At 36.4% G+C, this 20,675-nt stretch overlaps 1 protein-coding gene across 1 annotated transcript in view; it reads right to left on the bottom strand.

Annotated features, from left to right (window-relative positions):
- The window catches only part of MIPEP (mitochondrial intermediate peptidase), a 66,801-nt gene that overhangs the window by 6,128 nt on the left and 39,998 nt on the right, over positions 1–20,675 (bottom strand). The window contains exons 16-18 of the mRNA XM_005516267.3: positions 15,591–15,710; positions 1,715–1,836; positions 844–917 (exon numbers count right to left, since the gene is read on the bottom strand). Of these exons, the coding sequence (XP_005516324.2) occupies positions 844–917; positions 1,715–1,836; positions 15,591–15,710 (316 nt within the window). The remainder of the gene's footprint in view (positions 1–843; positions 918–1,714; positions 1,837–15,590; positions 15,711–20,675) is intronic.

The raw sequence follows: 20,675 nt of genomic DNA, 5'->3' as shown, positions 1-20,675 counted from the left end.
TTCCAGTCTGCTAAAACTGAGTGACAGAGACCAGTGAATTCATATTCATTCTTAATACTAAGAATTTCAGAGAAAAAATGAAAGATGTGCTAGGACTTAGCAAGTGCTCATCTTAGGAACAGCAAAAATAATGTTTGGTTTGAATTCTGCAACATTATACAGAAAAGTCTTTACCCTGATTTCACAGATCTGAGCTGAAGTTAGCAGCTTTCAAACTTGTTTAATTCTCCTGGCATTGTTTTTTAAGGTATGAACACACAGAGTATTTTTGTTATGGATATGAATAATTTTTAAGTTTTAATTTAAATTAATTAGATTTAAATTAATTTTATTTTCCAGGTTCAAAAGGCAAATATGGTAGTGATATGAATAATGAACTACATTTCTTTATTACAGTTGTCAGAACTGTATTACATGAAAATGTACACCTGAAGTACTGATACAGCCAAAGACATTTTGATGACACTGAAATGATATGGCCAAAACAAGTTCAATTTCTCCTATACAAAGTAAGTAACCAGAGATATAATAAATTCCATTTATGGAAAAGTTACTACTTTATTGTATCCAAGAAATTATGTAATCTACCTTCCTTCAAGTTTATTCTGAATTCTTTAGACAGCTTTGTAATACAAACCTTTCCAACACTTCAGCCCAGCTGAAGTGTGTACTCCACGTACCACAAGGAGTTCTACTGACCATGATACAAAGGTGATGACCAGTCACTTAAATTTTTCTTTCATAAACGCAGTGAACATCATAATTAAACTAAAAAGACCACGCAGCTAAGTTGAAATTTCTTCCTTTTGCAGGAGAATAAAACAGTTATAATTTATTTCCTACCTTGCACCATCAGCATGGGCTCCTTTGCACCGCCGTGTGCCAGCATCTCTCTACGATAGCGCTCCCCCATTGCCCTGGAGAAACACAGGTGTTAGAGCCATCTGCAAACACAACCTGTCCTGCCTTCAACTCAGGTTTGCTTCTAGGATCTCTACAGAACTCAGACAGAGACCAAATGAAATTTTCCACCCTGAAACAATGACTGATGCCATGTTGACTCCTCAGATTCAAATTACATTTAAAATCCCACTATGAGGAACTGAACTAGACAAATGTAATAATTATGAGCGTGTGTTGGTGCTTATAGATGTTACTTTGCAAACAACATTTCAGGCTTCATTGTGCCAAAGGGAAAAAGTTGCTCTGTTACAATGTCCTGAACATTCAGCAAAGGTATAGGAATGCTTACAGTTTGTGACCTCACAATTTGCTTTTTAATTTCACAAAGCAAAATGAGTAGCATAACTATAGTGAGCTTTGAAGTTGGTGACATGAAGCTTGTTTAATATCCACAGTTGCTTTGATTTCAATAGAAAATTACAAGCAATTAGGCATCTATTAATTTCAAGCTCTCTAATTACATCTAAATAGGGATTTCAGTGCCTCCCAACTGACACACCTGCATTTTAAAACATTGACACAATTTTTTTGCACCAATGAACATATCCCAAAGTGTGTATATATAAATATATACATACATACATACACATATATATATATATCTGTGGTGATTCCCTGCTTTGTCGTCCTCTTAAAATCAAGAAAAATGCTAAAAACTAATTTGCATCAAAGAAGCCCACCAACCTAATTTGTTTTGTGTTTTCCAGAAGCAACTAGCATTTCATCCTATTTAACATTTCTGTGTTTTTACCTATCAAATGGGTTCTGAGCAAAACACTGTTTCCACACCATAGAGGCAACAGCCCTGGACATGAGGTAGGAGTAGTATTTGGCACCATAGCCCACGAGGTGACTGAATCGCAGCTGCCAGGCCTGTAAGAGAGAAAAAAATAACCAAACCCCACGTTATCTCCTAAATTCTCTATATTGTTCAACATTTTCTTATGTATGGTGGAAGAAATCTGATACTATTAATGACAAACAACAAAAAAATAGCCACCAGAAATAAATCCCAGAATGAACAATCCTTTATGGGAAGAAGTATTTTTCAATCAAAATGCTGTATATACAATATGCTGATCATCAAGATTGAAACTGTATATAAATAGGGTCAGAAGGGGAGAAAATCAAGTAGTAAAATAAATTACTCATATTTGATATGAGTAGTTCTACTGTTGTAGTTCTACTGGTTGTGAACAAAACCCACAATTACCTTGTTAATAGTAACACAACATTTTATAATCTTCCATGTGGGTAGGTGCAGTATCCCACTCGGAAAAGTCCAATTTATAACTTTTGTCAGAAACAAAATGGTAATAGTGACTTGTGTTTAATGCTATAAAAAAAATACAGCATTCCACATGGCAACAATCTTAGAGGTGCACAAATTCCATCCACACACAAAGCTATAATTCACAGACTTGTCTGAACATTTTTAAATGTGTATATATATATATAGCAGATTATAATCCACAATTATATTGCTATTCATTTATGTATTGTTACTTCACATAGTGACTCATTCAAGTGATGATAGACTTATGTTTTAATGCTGTTTAGTATTGACTGTTTCCTTATGTTTTCCTAGCAAAGAAAATCAGAACTATCAGCCTTAACTTCTCCAAAATCAAAATACCTTTTTCTTAGTATTTCCCTGACTGCAACAGAATAATTTAAATTGTGACAGACCTCCAAAAGTCATCTGGTCCAACCCTCACTCAAAGCAAAGGGAGCTTTGAAGAGATTTATCAGGGCTCTGTCTAAAGTCCCCAAGCATGAAGATTTCATCACCTCTCCAGTGTGATGTGTAAAGGCTAGTACGTCCAGAATGAAATGCTGTTTCCCAACAGATTCAGGCATAGTTCTTGAAATGAGAATGGATGACTGTATAAAGGAAGGAATATGAAACTTCCTTTGCTCTGTTGGCACTGAGGAAACTCCAGAGAGAAAACAAGTACCCTAACTTATTTGTCCTATCCAAAGTCAAAACTCTTAACATTCTCGTGATATGTCTGTTATCATGATTTTTGCAGGTACTATAAAAAACAGAGTTTCAAAGAGGAAGTAAAAGATAAAAAATAATGTATTAAATTTAAATCCATGGGCTGAGAGGTGCTCGCTTTTATCCTACAGTCAGTGTCTGAAATTCTGATAAAGCCAAACAAAAAAGTGAAAGGACATATGTAATTTTCCAAAACTATTTGTCTTTGTGACTCTTTAGCACACTGTAATTAACAAACTCCTCATTTTTTACAGCTGAAATAAACTACACTTCTTTATTCAAGAAAGTGCTTAAGATTATTATCTTAATCTCCATTACCCAAACAGATGTGTATTCTAAAAAAAATGACCAGCTGAAAGGGTAAAAAAAGTATGTCTTTTAGTTAGTCTTTTTTTCCTTAAAAGAAAAGGTAGCCAATGGTGCCTCAGCCAACATTACATTGAACAGCTGATGAGAAACAAGTGGCTGGCTATGCTACCTTTTCGTAGCAATACCTACAAATAAAGTTTTCAAAGTTAGCTGTAGTTCAGCCATTCAAAAGCTCCTTTTTACAAGATGGCTACCTCCATCCTAAGACAGGTGCCCAAAACAAATGGAATGTGCCATGGGTGAGCAATTGAGCCTGTACGGGTGACCTACATGACTAAAGTAGGAGTAGCAAGGTTAAATGAGATGAAAAAAAAAATTCCAGTCTTCAATTTTCCTATCATGATGCAGGGTACAAATTCTTAAAAATTATTAACCTTTTTTTTCTCTTTTTTTAAGGTAAAGCACTGTACTGTGTCTCATTGTAATGCAAGCATGTTACAACATCCAGCTTGGACACAGAGTGTCCACATTGCTTTGAAAGGTATTTTGCTTGCCATGTTTATACTTTGTATCTATAGTTTTTCTAACTAGTCCCTTAATTATAACCAAAATCATTAAACTAAACAGAAACAGAGCAGAGAGACTACATTTTTAGAAGACTAAGCAGAAAAAATATCAGTTTCTTTTATATTAAGTTTTTTAAGTTATGATTAGAAGTTTCTACTCTCTGTCTCTGAAATGTGGAAAATTTTACTGATGAATTGGTTTCACATACTCAGAAATAGCTTTTAGGCTACAAACAAAAATAATTTCCAGGTGTTTGGCATTGTGAAGGATATTTCTACCTCTCCCATCAGAAAATAATTACTTTGATAATCATATAAGCTGTAACTAAGATAGTATGTCTTCCTTGAAAGCTCAGATAACGTTGTTCACTCAAAAGCTATTGGCATTTAATGGTCTGCACCTAAACCAGCTCATCTGCACTTCCAGGTTGATCAACTATTCCATTTATTTGGTTTGTTGAAACTCTGTATCACAATTAAGCAAAGAGAAAGGAACAACTCAGCAATCTGTCCAAGACCAAAAGCTTGATTTCAAAGTCTGCACCTAAAACAAGGCTCAGTATCCTCAATTTTGTCTGACCTCGTCTTTGCTACTAAGCTTTACTAACAAATTTCACATTGCTTCCTCTCAGAAAAGGAATGGATACAGAAAGAACAGGGAATGACACTGCTCATCTCCCTCCCTGCATCTAGGGAGGCTTGCAAATATGATGAAGTGGAAATCTCAAAAATTCATTTGGAACAGGACAGTATCTAAAACAAGAAACAGAAATGGAGGATGAGTCAAACTCAAACTAAGATTGATTTCCCATTGGAAATAGCAGTAAAGGAAAACCAATAACAAACAGTGCTGCTCCCTACTGAAATTTGAAGCCTATATTTAATTTATTTTTTTTTTAATCCGTACAGTTTTTCCCCACTCTAGAGCCTGAATAACTCTAGCATGTCATCATTTCCTGTCACTACTTTTGTCCCAGTCCTCACACAAAGCTCCTGATCAGGAATTCCCAATCTTCAATATTACCCAGAACTCATTACATTATTCAAGTACATTTATTGATTCTATGCTGTCCTAACAATTCATTTTTCAAGACTGGACTCAGCTACCTATAAAAACATATTTAAACAGTAAAACACCCATCCTCTACCCTAATTCACAAGGAGCTACCTGCCCACATAAAAAACACTCTTCCTCTCCTCCTACTTCATACAGACGAGACTACGACCTAGGCAATAAAATGTTAAAAAGCACAAGAATATATAGGCTACAGCTCCATTAAAAAGTTCAATGATGAACAAAAAGATACCCCCATCACTGTAAATGTATTTAAAACTAAATGATTAACCTGTAGCATAAAAGTCCGTTTCTCCATTTTAATAAATTCAGCTATAAGATGACTTGATTTTTTGTGTTATTTCCAACAAGGAGTCATTTCTTCATTAAAAAAAAAAAGAGAAGTATCAAATTCCCTTTTGGACAGGGTAAAGGCTAGACATGTAGAACTAGGTCAGTCTACTTATTAAATGTTATATTTTCGGTAAGCAGCTAAAAAGTTTATGAAACTCTGAGTAATCGCTTACTTCAAAAAGTTCCATGAACCCATTCCAGAAGTTTATAAAACACTGCATTTTACAGCATAGCCCATGGGTTATGATAATATGCCATCCACAGGTCATGTTCATGCCTGCTTTTCATTCAGCACAACAGACTGCAATAAAGGTGTGTGACTGATCCACTGCTGTTATTAAACAGGCTTTTTTTCCCACCAACATTATCAATCTTTGCTTATAACCATGTCTGAAGCATTTCCAAAATTCCATGTGTAATGGCTTTCCACCCCATCATCTGAAAACAAAAATACCTTACCAGTATTTTAGGATTCTCACACCCTATCAGGATTTTTTTTTAATGTCCTTGTAGAGTACATTCTTAGGGTAAGATTCAGTTCATTTTACTTTAGCTACCTTAAACTGTGTCTTGCCCGAACTAGTCACATAGGCCTTCCTTTATAGTAGAGGACAGAAATATTTATCCTATTATCTCTTGAGAGGATAGGATTACTGCTTTAGGAGAAATCTGAATAATCTACTATACCTTCCATCCTCTATTAAAAAGTTAAGTCCCTTCATTCATTTTAACCATGTCGTAGGATCAGTTAAATGAAACTATTTTGCAGGCTACATTAGTTTAGGATTCAATTATTTGAATTTTAAATTTACAACTGTTAATATTGCCACAAAAATAATCTGATACAAAAATTTATACATGATGATAAAAAGACTAAATTGAAAGAAAATCTGTAGGTAGCTTAATATAGACTAAGCTAGATTTTGCTTGAATGTAGGTAAACATTGTTCCAGGGAACTCCTCTAAGATCATCAAGAGTCAGTGCTACAAAATCTACTACATCTTTTTAAAAGAAATCCTACAGAAATTCTTGAATATTGCTTGGACTTTTCAAAACATTCTTCCAACAGTTTCTGCTGTGACTTTAGATACTTTAAAGTATATTTATGTCCATATTGCTTTGCATCTTAAGACAAAAAACACAAGTGAGAACCTGAAAAGACCCAATACTAAGTGGGAAGTACTTTTGTCATTTAAGACTTATAATTACAAAATGTGTGCTACAGTAATAAAGTCAATGAGCAAGTTGTGATATCTGGGGCCCTCTCCCTTCTTAACTAAAATCTCATTCTGGCAGAGAACCCACCAAAGGAGCAGCCAACTTATCTCCTTTAGGGCCAATGGGTAGAGAACCCCTTGTGTCTAGCACTAACTTGATACTATTGCTCCTAATGCCCTTGAATTTAGCTATCAGCAGGGGTGGAAAACTCCTGAGAGTCAAGGGGAAGCTGCAGGCTCTGGCTCCTTGGAGCCAGGAGATAAGGGAGATTAGCATGGGAATCAGCACAGGATATTTCCCTCTGCTGAGACCAAGGTTTATCAGTGCCAGTGGAAATCCAGGACAACACTGCTCTGCCACGCAGACAAGCACACTTTGGCCAGTGCTTTGAAGATGTCCTTGACTCATTCTCACTCAAACAAATGGTTTGGTAAGTATCAGAGTTTGCAAACTGTTTGTGCCAGTAGCTACCTCTGGGGAAAAGCTGGAGCACTCCTTGACTGTAGGAACAACTCTCTCCATAGGTATGCAGCAGCTTGCTCGGTCAACTTACATTCTGGATTTTTGACCTCAACCCCTCTAAGTTTTGTAGAATTACATCATCATTCTTCTGGAGTTTCATAATAATAATAAAATGCAATAAAGAATCACTTTCTTTCCTGCAGTTTCTAATCTTGATTAGAATAATAGAAAACTAATTTCAAGAAACCTCATCTCATGCTGCGCCTCTAACTCACTTAATATCAGTACTCTTCAGTTTTCCAGTGCTGTGCATTTCTGTGTTAGAAATGGAGAAAACACAAAGTAAACCAAACCAGAGACACAGTTGACATTTCAGAAAGTGAGTCAAGAAAGAGATTAAGATTTCAATTTATAACACTTCCGTGTTTTTATTATAAAATGGCAAATAAATCTAGCAAGGCAGGGAATGCAAATGTTTTTGCAGTTGTTTACACTAAGGAAGAGGAAAGGAATTTAACATGCAATTAACCACTTAGGTGATTCTAGACACGTACCATATGGTCTTTGAATTACTTAAAGAAAAATATTTCATTTTTATTTATAAACTATTCATGAATTTGAGCTGCTTATAGCAAAATCATTTGAAACTATTTACTCTATACCCTTTTCTTGCCTCCCCAGAAAGGGACTGAGGGAAAGAGATGTGGGTGATAATAAAGAACACTGATATCAAAAATCTGTATGTATGATTTGCATTGCTTCACAATCTTTAAAAGACGCAGAGATATGAAAATAGATTCTTTATTGTGTTCTTTAACTGATCTTATTTGGACAAGTTAAGAGACAGTGTTACTTGTAAACATTATAACTAGTCTTTAAAGTAAAAGATAAGAATTTTGAAAACAGATGATTTTCAAACAAATTCTTCATGTCATATCATGGAATTCTACACAGACATACATACATATGCAATACCTCCTCTCCAATTACAATTAGTAATTTCTATTATTGCCTAAGCTTTAAATTCATAAGCCTGAGATAAGTAGAATCAGGTACAGACTTGCACTGAAGCCCAGATTTTTTATACTACTTTTCCAATTACACCTGATTTTAAGTATTGACCTATTATTTTAAAACAAACATCATGAACGCTGCTTAAGATAAGCCCTTACAAAATTCAAGAAATACCTTAAGCAACACAGCAACTGCAAAATATATTTGCAAGTACAAATTGATCAAGTATCTGAACCAACACTGGAAGATAAAATCACTCTCTGTTTACAGCACTATTTACTATCTTCTGGTAGAGTCATTCTAGGAACAGATTTAAGGGATCATGACTCTAATCCTTAATCTGCCATAAGTGCAATGTGAATTTAAAGAAATTAGTCACCCCACCTTGCATCTGTGAAGTAAGGGTGTTAATAGTTCCTCTATCTTGTTCCTTTCTGTTTTGACTTTTCATAGAAAGGACAGTCTCTCACTGCACCTGAAAAGAATTTCATTTCAGACTCTCTAGGCTATGTTTATGGCAATGATGTATTCAGTTGTATCTATCACTATCAAATATAGTTCCATTAGTGTAGTCTTGGGGGGGAAAAAGAACATGTGAGCCATGAAAACAGAACTATATCAAAGTAGATGAAGCTATCTGTGTTTTCATATATATGTACAGTATCTCTAAATATATTCAAAAGGTTAACAGGACACATATGCAACTACTTCTTGCACTGTTCCTTAAAATGGTTTACCACACAGTAAATATGGTAAATACTATCACTAAAGTATGTTTGAGTTTCATGGGACTAACACTTGGAAAAAGAATTTCCTCAAAAGTGCTTCATATCTTATGATATCTGTAAACACTCTACTGCTGTAGATAGTTGCCCAGTGAATAGTGTCATATAACCACTGGAAAACAAATCTTCACAGTATTTGTTATCAGCATTTTCTTTATCATAAAATTAACTCAACTCCACAAAGACAGAAACCTAAACAAATGTTGAAAGGTGACTTTAAGAGCTTTTGAAAGTCCCAGCATCTGCTTAATACTGACCTCAGCAGGGCACCAATCTTCTTGAAATAGCTTTTAGTTATTAATTATTTATAGAACTATCACTTCCCCAGAGTTCACTGTGCATTCCTTTATTAATCTTTTCCTTAGACCCAGACTCTTCAGCTTGATTTTACAGTATACTTTTATGAAGGTTCATATGAAAACTAATCCAGGGACTTGCACTCCATATAAACAACTTTAGTTTCCAACATGGCAAGGTAAAAAATTACCTTGAAGGGGTTACACAAACTTCAAGGGGTTGTGTAATAACATATGACTTCATCTCTCTTCAAAACTCAAGAAAGTGCAATATGAGCAACATCATTACTTCTCAAATAACTGCAGAGGGAGAAAAAGTGGAAAAGCCAACCTCTATGAAGGTTCTCTGGCTTTACTATGAAACTTATGTCTCTGTGATCTACAACAGTAGTTTCTTTAAAACTGCCTGTAAGAGAGATGCAAGACACACTGGGTGTCTGCTTTCCTCTTCAACAAATGAGGAAAAAAATTAACAATACTTTAAAAGACTAGATATTATCCATAGTCAGATTTGCTACAAATTATATATTTTTCCCCTCCTCCTATTTTCTCATTAATAAGAAACAAATAATCACACCCTCAATTCCAAGTAATTTTTTCATAAAGGTTTTCAATACCATTCATATGTGCTCATATGAATTTCTCTTTGCTACCAAAATACTGAATTTCCTTAACTTTCCTCATAGTCCATGTTACCAAGCTGGACAGATTCCTGGGGATGTCCACTTAATAAGTCCCTGTCTGAAACTAAGCTTTCAGCTGCTTTGTCAGCATGTTTTCTGTGTGTTGACTCAGCCACAAACCTACAGTTTGCTTGTACAATTATGATTTGCAAGTGTCAGAAAGCTTGCTAAGCATAGAGTTATGCTATCAATTGCTTACATCATGTTTCCAAGATCAATCAATGTCTTAGGAAGAAAGTGGATTTTTTTTCCACCTTAGGTAGTTCTTAACAAAACTGAGGTTATTTTGCTCCCTTGATTGTTCTCAAGGTACTTATGAGCTGCTTAATAATTGCTTCTACTACTTTTTGAGTGACAAAAACTGAACAATTAGTCTATAGTTCCCAAGTTCTTCTCCCTTCATAAGAAGAGTTACCATAACATTGCTACTTCTTCATGAGCTTATGAGTGATAATTCCTCCAAGTCACTGTTTTGACAAGCTTAAATATACTGACAATCTGACTACATCTAACCTAGTCATTCTCTCTGTTCTATTCCACAATCTCGGTACTGTTTCAATCCATCTCAAAAATTGCATGTATTACTTACCTAATCAAAATTCACCTATTGTTCAAAAAATGCTGAGGCAGAATAGAATATCACTTTCTCTGACGTTTATTGTTGTTCTTTCTCCCACTCTCCTCTTGCTTCTTGAGTAATTATGGAATTCTATTACCTTCTCTACTTGCAATCTACAACTCAGCATTTCTAGCCTTTTTTGTTCTGAATACTTGCATTCTTTTAGTAATTATCTCTAGTCATATAAAGATTTCTACTTTTTATTATCTTAATAAAGTTTTAAAAGGCTTGGTCCTTTACTGCAAATATTTTTTGCATCAGGATGGTTTGTATCCTTGGTTCAGTCTCTTGGATAACTACATAATGTCTTTTGAATCACCATACTTAGCTACGTTCCAGTTCCAGCAAATATCTGTCAGCTTTCTTCTTTCTGATGCATTGCTTTTAATCATTATTGCTGGGTTTGGTTTCTACGCTTCTTGAAACTTCCGCAGTTTTTCTTCTGGCTCGTTAGAACTTCCCCTGTATTCTGGTTTTCACACTTTTATATGGCTTTTACTTTTCTAATAACCTCTCTTTGTCAGGTAGATATACAGGCTTTTTCTCCCACTGAGTTCTTTTTAGCACTTTATTGATTAGCACCATAAACTTTATTCCCTCATCTGCCACCCAGAACTGGTTTTTTTTATAAGCAATAGCATCCATTCTACCTTTTAACTGTTTTTTTTACATTTCTTTTAATTTGCTTTCAGTTTTGCTTAGATTCTAAGGTTACATCATAGTTTAGCCTATAAATCTAAAATAAATTTTAGAAGGTTTTAGACAGAATAAATATGAAGTGAAATTACAGTTTAAAATTTAATAGGCAGCCACTACTTAGCCTTCCTTACCAATAATTTTAAGATTTATGTTCACACTTGAGTTAAGTTTTCAGAATTCAAAACCACTTTTACCATCAGAGGTTAAAGGTTATCACTTATTTACTTTAAGCCAGCTGCCTCATTACTTGCTCAGTCTGACTATTTATTCTTTTTATATGCATTACTGATATTCACATGAAATTTTATACAGAAACAGTTATATATAACTGCACATTAGTAGTCACTCCAAAAACGTAACAAGAAATCCTAAGACAACAGATACCACAAGGACATAGATGGTAGATTCTACAGCAAGATACTTCACCCAAACTGCCAGCCAGCCCTCAGTAAGCTGAGGACTAAGCCTGTTTAAACTACACTCTCTTGCAGACAGGTTCTCTTCAATAACAACAAAACAGGCGGCTTTGGCTCATGGCAACCATGCGTGATGCAAAAACTATTTTCTGTCTGTAGAGAAGCCAGTTCTGCCTATTGACATCAACTTCTCCTCAGCCAACCAAATACCCGTGCCTCTGCATGTTCCCTGTTAATGGAAAACTTGTGTTTTCAGCACCCATGGCAAGCCACATCTTCCCATAGTGCCTGACAGCCTCCCTGAGCAAGCACTCCAAATGTTAGGTTGCATCTCATCCATTGATTTCCTTTGTCAGGAACATGACAGACATAACCATAGCAAGTTAAGACAAGGACCTAGGTGGAGCCTTCCAAGGTCAGGATCCCTGTCTGGGCAGAGTCCTCCCAGCTGCAGGAAGAAGACAGACTAACAACCACATTGGTGATACACCATTTTCATACACATCTTTGCTCTAGGGTATCTCTCACAATACTTGCCTTGTCTTCTGTTGGCAAACTTGGCTGGCTAACATTTTTGGTCTCACAGGTGTTTTGGTCTTTCCAAATGCTAGCAACAACAGGCCATGCTGCCAAAGAAACTTGCACTCTGGACAAAACTATATTAACATAATTAAACCTGTAACCTGATGCACATTTAATGAGACCAGTAAAGGTGGTCCTTCTGAACTAATATACATTTTTAATATGCTAAAACAAAAAGGTACACAGCAAATTATTCAGTGTTCCAAAAAATATCAAAGGCACCCTACATACCAACATGTTGCCTCTTATCAAATATAATTATAATGATATGTTAATTCCATCATCACACTTTCTACTCAAGCACTGTACAAGAAATGCAGCTGTTTCTGAAAGAAAAGCCAACTGGAAAATCACATAATTTTAAAAAATGAAGAAGAGACTATTAGGCAATGATCTAAAAAAGAACCCAGATTCACTATGTCTAACTCTTCAAAACCATTTTTTCCCACAGTCACCATCAAACCAGCATCTCCCAAAATTCCATATTAGAAAAGGTTACTACAGTGCACAGACAATTAATAGGTAAGTCCATAATAATTTTCTGAAGATAAGAATCAATAACTAAAACTACTTACAGAGAAAATACAGGTATGATGAGCTGGGCAGCTGGTGCTTATTGTAGAACCACTTCATTATTGAGAGCTCTTTGCTGTAACTGCAGGAGGCTGCAAACTCCACTATCATTGAGGAGTCTGTTTATCCTATGTGTCATTTTCTGTTACAATATTGAACCAAACCCCCAGCAGGAGATAGGAATTATTATGTTTGGCAGGGGACTAGCAATGGCACACCATTACGTTTTGATGACTGTCTCAAAGGAAAGTAGTTTTCAAGTCTGATCCTGGGGGACATGAGGGGACTAAGCAACAGATTATAGGGAGAAACTTTGATCATGTCTCAGATTGATCAAAGGGTCACCTGATACATGTTCAAAAGCCTCTCTGGGCATCCTGGGGACAAAGGTAGAAGAGACCAGAGGAGACACTCTAAAAGCAGACAGTATCATCAACTGCAAGGCAGGCCATAATAAATGAAAACTGACTTCACAAGAGATAAGAAATAAGCTATGATTTGAAGAAAAGTCTGGGGCAAAAGCAGAGTACTGAATTCCCCACAGCGCACAGATTTCGACACAATGTACATTCGGGAAGAAATGGCTGGAAAAAGCATGACCATTTTTATTTTATCATGTTTTTCAGAAGAACCAAAAGGAAGACTGCTTTTCAAAGGTATCCCAAGGACTCAAGAGTCCAGCCTGTGCAAAACTGCTCTTCATTTTCCAAACTCAGTAACACTAATCTCCTCTGGCAACAAAACTTGCCAGACACTACAAAAACAGGCAGATACATTTCCTTGCCCCCTGCCTGGAGTCATCACCTTCTGGATTCAGTAACAGAGCAATGAAATCCCAGTGGAATTTCATCCTCCAGAGCCAGCAGTAAATTCTGTATACTTTTGAACAGATAAGCAATGGCCAGCCAGAAATTGAGATTTGCATTATTCAGACAAACAAAGTCTAGTGGGGTGCTGTTTCTCTGTGCTTCCATCTGACTTCCTTCCTGCCTTGCATGTGGGCACCAGCTCCCGCACCCGTCTGCATCAACGCAGACAATGCAAACACTGATGTGTGCAATGCCTGCTGCCCCAGTGCCTGCAAAATCTGTTTGAATGGCAAATATAGACCTCAACAGGATTTATTTTCCACTATCGCTCAACAGGACTTTTTTTGCATTATCGCTCCTACAGTTGGCATGTAACACATGATGCTTAGGTTTCCCTCAAATAGGTACATCACATAGGCGCAGCAGAATTTATTTATAATGTTTATTACCAGGTGTAGTTTATATGCCTCAGTTTGAAAGCACTGTAACAAAAAAATACATGCAAATTGTCCTATTATCTGAGCTGTGCCTGAGAATGACAGAAATTCATCTGCTGAAGACACATGCTGTGGCTCTACTTCAGACAGTAAGACTGAAGGCCAACTGAGTACATTCAGAGGATATTTACTGAGTTTACTTGCCTGTCAAGAGCAGTAAAAGAGAATTAGGATTCATCAGGAAGAGATAAGAATGGATAATGATAATAATAATAATAATAATTGCAGCCCTGACAGACAATGCTGCTACAGAAAAATCACATTAATGCAGTGACAATCTTCACTAAGGAAGAATTACTTTATCCAACACCACTAACTTAAGATATAGAAGCCTGACTTAGCAATACAAAACCGAATCTAAATGTATAGAGAACAGATAAAATTCAAATAATCAAAACACTTCGTTTTCTCTGCCAACTCTGTAAGTACCTAGCCAAATAACAGATGAAAATAAAAACTGCTCCCTACTTCTGTATTTCAATGTCTAGTTCTGAAATCAAATGAAAGGAAGAAATACATTCTCTTCACTTAAAAACCCCAACCTTCACTTTCAAGGCATTTTTTTTATTTTTCATCTGGACCACAAATTAAACTGCAAACCTGTCTCAAATTTGGAAGAAAGGACAGCAAAACAAACTACAGACATTGATTGCTCTACATAGTACTAATGTTATTCTAACGCAATTTTTCACTAAGTTTTACTGAAATTTAAACTGTCTTACAGTTCTTGACAGTAATTTTACATTCAATAAATATAAGCATAAACTTTCTGTCTATTCATAAGTTCACAGCTGGGATTCAGTTCCATGCCAAAACTTGCTGTCCCACTTCAGGATGATCACAGTGTCACTACAAGATGTTACAGTCTTTTGGAGGTGTGAGCAGTGGCAGCACAATTTTGACAAGGAAATGGATCTCCCAACACTGTTCTCAGAGAAGGAAAGACACAATTTACTAAGGAGAAAAGTACATTTTCTGAGAAGCAGAAAAAGGATTTGGGTATTCTGACCACAGTGACAAACAGTGACTGGGGGGCCAAGCTCCAGGCAGGAATTCAGCTTCACACAGACCAGGAAATCCTATGACTGTTGTCTATGCAAACTGCACCTTTGGCTCTCACATGAAGTACAGAACAAACACGTCATGATGAAGATCAAAATTACATAGCTCAGTAGAACTCTAGGCTTTTACACTTTCAGATAACACATGAAAGGATAAATGACATGACAAAGGTCATAGGAACACAGAGTATGAGAAACTGTGAGAAAAACACACACTTCCGTTTCCTGCCTCACACTTTTCTCATGCTGACAGCATACAAACATCAATGTGCAGCACAGTTTTGCTGCCTTTTATAAGCAGCCTTTGAGAAGTTAGAATAAATCCTCTTTTCAATATATTGTTTCCAGTGCCTTCTTTATTAAGAAATAAAAGCAAGGTAATGAAGTTCATCATTATGAGACTATACCTATACCAAAACAAGTACATTCATTACATTTTGATTTTGGGCTGAAAATTTCCAACACATTACTCTCTGGAAAAAGTGAGTGAAAGAAAACTCTTCCAGTATAACAAAAATACAGCAAGAAGCATGTAAGTGTGCAGGGCAAGAGTCAGGAAGAGGGAGGGGTATTAATATGCTATCAAAGAAAAGGTGCAGCTTATACATTTATTCTGTTGCTACTCACTGTATTATGTACATATGGCAATCCATAAACTTTCTCCTGTGTTTCCTTTAAAATTTCTGTGGTTGACTTTTTTAGAGGGTGTTTACCATGGTAGATTTGGTCCAAGACAGCATAAAATACCTGAAGAGAAAAAATACATTTGACTTTGGTACATTTTATTGGCATATGAAAACCAAAAAAGACACAAAGAAAAGAACATGAGAGATGGACTAGGGAGAGGGAATAGTTTAAATATATATGGTTTGGAAATCTTCTATCATTAGTATAACATACTGATGTTATACAAGGAGAGAAACAGGTTTTTGGAGTACACCAACAACCACTATGACCTTTTATGAATCCATTATTTAGGTCACTTAGCAGACTGAGAGTACTAAATTGTCTGCATTTTTTAAATAAAGTAAGAGCTGTGCCTAAAGCCCTCCAGCAGTTACCCTTTTCAAGAAAAGTGTTTTTAAATAGATTTAATTTTAAAAAATCACTATTTTTATGTTATTTTAAATTTATTTAAGTGGACACTGCAAAGTAAGCTATTTCAAGACATGTACATGCAGCCATGAGAATACTCCAACCCTACAGGGGCATGTTGTGGCTCAGTGAACATAAAAATTATATTAATAATATTATAGAATCAATGAGGTTGGAGAAGACCTCCAAGATTACCAAGTCCAACCTTTGACCTAAAAGCACCATGCCCACTACACAGAGCTGCTGATGCTACTGAGTTTCTGCTACACCCCTGCAACAGTGTAGTACTAAGGCAGGTCTTTATTTTAGCTCTCACCTTCAGAGCAATAAATTGATAAAGTGTAAGCTTAGCTCAAAGCAAACTGCATCAGGAGGGTACTATGCCAGAAGTAAGAGCTGCTCCATAAGCAATTTTTATGCATGTGAGCTACAGCAGAATGCAGGTACATGACTGAGGTGTTTGGAGAGTGGGAAAGTAGGACCATTAAAAAGACTTTCCAAGCAAAGACTGCAAAGCTGAGTCTCTGGCACTGTAACAAAAAACATGAAACAGGCATGGATGGAAGAAATTATTTCAGCCTCCTTTTTTTTAGCATGAAGATTTCCTATTTTGTGGAAGAGCAAGGAAAACAGAGGACACCCACTGCTGTGCAACACAAGATATTTTTGAGAAATTTGATGGACCCAGATGTTTAAGGGAAGAGGTCATAAGCACATTTCATAGGAAAGTTGACAGTAAGGAGCCTCCATTTTTGCAAGGAATGAAGCAAATCATTTGGTTAGAGATTCAGGCCCAGTCACACTCCCACGGTGCAATATCATCCCAAATGACATAAACACACTGTTCCAGGAACTATAAACACAAAATTTTATGGAGAAAAAGTTGTTTGGATGTTTTATGTTATCTATATAAACACAACCCCCTAAACCTCTGAAAAGATTCCTTATTATAAAATTTTAGATTACAAACTTCAATAATTTACCAGAATTCAGAATATTTTTATTTGTTCTGGATACAACATGTAGTTTCACCAAAATTGTGACTGTTTCTAAAGGAGTATATTCCTTCTGTTTGAATAAGCTGCCTTCTAACATGCAGATTTCTGATAAACCCTTTGACAGTCTCTATTGACAAATAACAAATGTGCACATTGATTTTTTTCCAAGAAAAACTAAGGGTTATAACCAGAGGGAGTGAATAAACTGTGACTTGCAGGAGCTACTCCTAGATTTCCTGCATACTTCCTACATGGCTAATGAGGAGAAGAGAGGTCAGTAAAACCCAACTTGCACAATCACCCATTAATGACATTGCAAGTTTTGTGTCCCAGGTAGCAACACTGAACAAGACATGTAAGCATTCAACTTTGTCCATCTACATACACAGAGTAGGCAGCAAGCACCTGTTCAGACTAAACATATGAAAAGAAACCTACACTTCACGGCAAAAACTACAATACTTTTTTCACTTTTATTTATCTAAGAATAGAAAGGCTTTACAATGGCTTTGCATCCCTAGTCATTAGAATCCCATTCATTTTTTTTACACAGTTTAACAAAAGCTACAGGTTTATGGTAGTAAGGGTGACTGAGAGTATAACCCACAGTAAGTACCATGAATAGACCTGGAAATCATCTGATGTAATAGTCCTAAAAAGCTCACTTTCTCCTGTCACCTTAGACCTTTTTAACTGCAGTAGTCATTTCACACTAACTTCCCCTCTCCTCTCTACAAAACCCAAATCAAACATGAGGAACTTCAACAACTGACAACAGACTTTAGTGTCAAGCCTCAGCAGAGCCTTGATCCTCTTTTTTCTATTGCCCATCTTTCTTTGGAGCAGTCTGCAGTTGCTCTTCAGTGCTCCTCACAAGATGGGGGAACTGCATCTGCACTGTAGGGGACCCTCTCTAAAGTGAAATTTGGAGTGAAGTAGTTTGTGGTCAAGGAGCAAAATCTCAACTCACAGCTAGGAAGTGGGTAAATGTCAACTGAAGGCCAGAAATATTCTGCCTAAAGAACAATGTGGTGACAGGGAAATGAGTCACTGAAGTCAGCTATAAGCTCTCCCTTGATCCTGGCACATGTACAGTGTGGGAAGAAAGCTATGAGCCAGGCCACCTGGACAGTTTGGTTAAAAAAATCATCCCTGAAAATAAACTTGGATGAACTTTATACCCATAAGCATTTCCATCTACAAACCACAGTTCTGTTTACACAGACCTTTGAAATGGGAAAAGGAAACACATCTCAGGACCACAGGATTTTAGGTGATACATCTTAAAAGCAAGCTAACACTTAATATCAAGTAGTAGATGGAAAATGATTTCTAATTTCAGTAAAACACATTTCTCAAGAGACTTAAAAATATAATAATGCCAGCAAAGAGTTACTTATTTTCATACTGTCTCTCTACTTCACACTTACATTGGTATTTATTAGTTTCACTTGATTCCAGTTCTTTCTAGTTCCTTGTCTGCTTAATAGCATTAATATGCACACACTTAGGTATTTTCTAGTGAAGTTACTACTGACTGAAATACTCTGGGATTCAATTTGCCTGGCAAAAGCCTTAGGAAAAGATGTATGGACTCCCCTATCTTTCCTTCTGAGCAACTGATTACACGACCTAAAAGAAAATTCAGAGGTATTATAGTTATGAAAAAGCAGCAATACTTCTTACTTTCACATGCCAATAGACTTATTTTCTGAATAGACCACAGAAGAACCTCCAGGTGTTTTCCACACTGCTGGAATATTTGTCAGCATTTTTAATTCTTTTAAAGGTCAAATATAGCTAACATAGCATCTAGCCATCAAAACAGAATATAGTTGTTGCAAAGTCTGAAGGAATGGTATTAGAATCATCATTCACAGTATTTTCAGGCATATAGCTAGCAGAACCTACATACTTTGACATCCGCAAATTAAAATATATTTTGCTTCTATTAATTACTCTGCTCTTTAATCTGCACGACTAACAATATGCACTCTTAAAATGGAATATATTAGCTTTATATTTGCCATGCAATCAACTTCTCTGGGACATTTTTTTCTGAATTACTCAACAGAACAGCCCTGCCAATCTGTCTCTTTGAAATGAGTGCACACTTCTGCAGGTTTTACACTTTGCATCTCCAGAAACATAGTGCTGGAAAGTAGGAAATTAATAATATTATTCAGTATGGAATTGTGGTCATTGGTTGAAACTAGATGAACGTAATTTACATAAGAAAAATTTGAGGGCAAGCAGCCTGCTAAATCACTGCCAGCACCAGTCAATCATCAGGCACCCAAGGGAACTTGAGCCCACCAGAAGTGGGTGTTCTTCAGCCACAGGGTGTGGAGTGACTCCAAGACAGACTCTAAAGAGACCCCAGGAGAAGCTGAGGGCCAACAGCAGCAGGGGCACTGCACAGGCCGAGCACAAGCAACTGATGAAATGACTTTTCCTTTTGGAATACTCTCTCCAGCAACACAAAACAGGGAAGACATGTCACTTATGAATATATCTGTGACTTATATTGCTTGATATCCAAGCTCATTTAGTTTCCACGATGCCAACTTGGTCTCAAACCTTGACAAGATCACAGCAAATACATACAAAAAGCTGAAAAGAAATCTGTTAGATTGATACATAGCTGTTACGGACAGAGACACCAGAAAAGAAGGGGTGCATGTGAAAGGCCTTGATCAACACTTCAGTGGTTACTAATCTGTACATGTATTGTACTCTCACGAATAAAGGTCCATGATTAAGCATTCATAGTATAAATTTTCTTTCAATTCAGAATTATTTTTTTTTCAATAAAAACCTCCTTTTTATATTCTTGCCCACATTCTGGATTATCAGACATCTCTGTGAGAGCCTTTCAAAGCCAGCAGTATGCATTTCAAAAATCAGACCTGCAGACAGGGTGCAGTTATATTTTCATGTCACCTAGGTATAGCCACAGCCCAGCCAACACTGGCTGCTGACAGTCAGCACTGCACTGAAAGCACAATTCAGAAGTGCATTAACTTTAACCAATGAAAAATACATGTATACACTGAAAACAGTGCTCATTCTGGCTTTGACAAGTGTAAATGTCATGTATGCAACTTACAGGTCCACACTCCAGACTTCTGATTAAAGCCTTCTATGTAACTACCCAGAGAAAACTGCAAATATTTAAGTTTCTCTTTCAGATCAGCTTCAGTTAACCAGCCCAACTCATGTTTGCAGACAGGGCTGTGATCATTTGGCCACTTCTCAAAGGAAGAAATACCAAAAACCTGTAAATTTGTTTCTTTCCGCATCTCAGAACCAACCTTTGCTAAGGTACTAGCAGACTTACCTCACCTAAACACCAGGTTAATTGTAGAAGGAAAAGTTGTATGCTTTGGGCTTAAGGCAAAACAAAGAAGAAAACATAATCACAAAAATCACATAGCCAAAACTTGTAGCACACTAAATGCAGCCAAGTGCTCACTGTAAAAAAACTTGGCTGGATACTAATGCTACTGTACACATCTAAGAACTGCTGATGCAGGACTGAAAAAGGCCAAATATTATTTTAGATATAAGTCTAATTTCCTTTACTTCCTTTGAAGAACAGCATCATTGATTGTTTATG

Source organism: Pseudopodoces humilis, chromosome 2 (genome assembly GCF_049639895.1).
Source record: "Pseudopodoces humilis isolate 2021_Gansu_Grassland_sample_001 chromosome 2, ASM4963989v1, whole genome shotgun sequence".
Classification (NCBI taxonomy): Eukaryota; Metazoa; Chordata; class Aves; order Passeriformes; family Paridae; genus Pseudopodoces; species Pseudopodoces humilis.
This window is presented reverse-complemented; position numbering and strand designations above follow the sequence as displayed.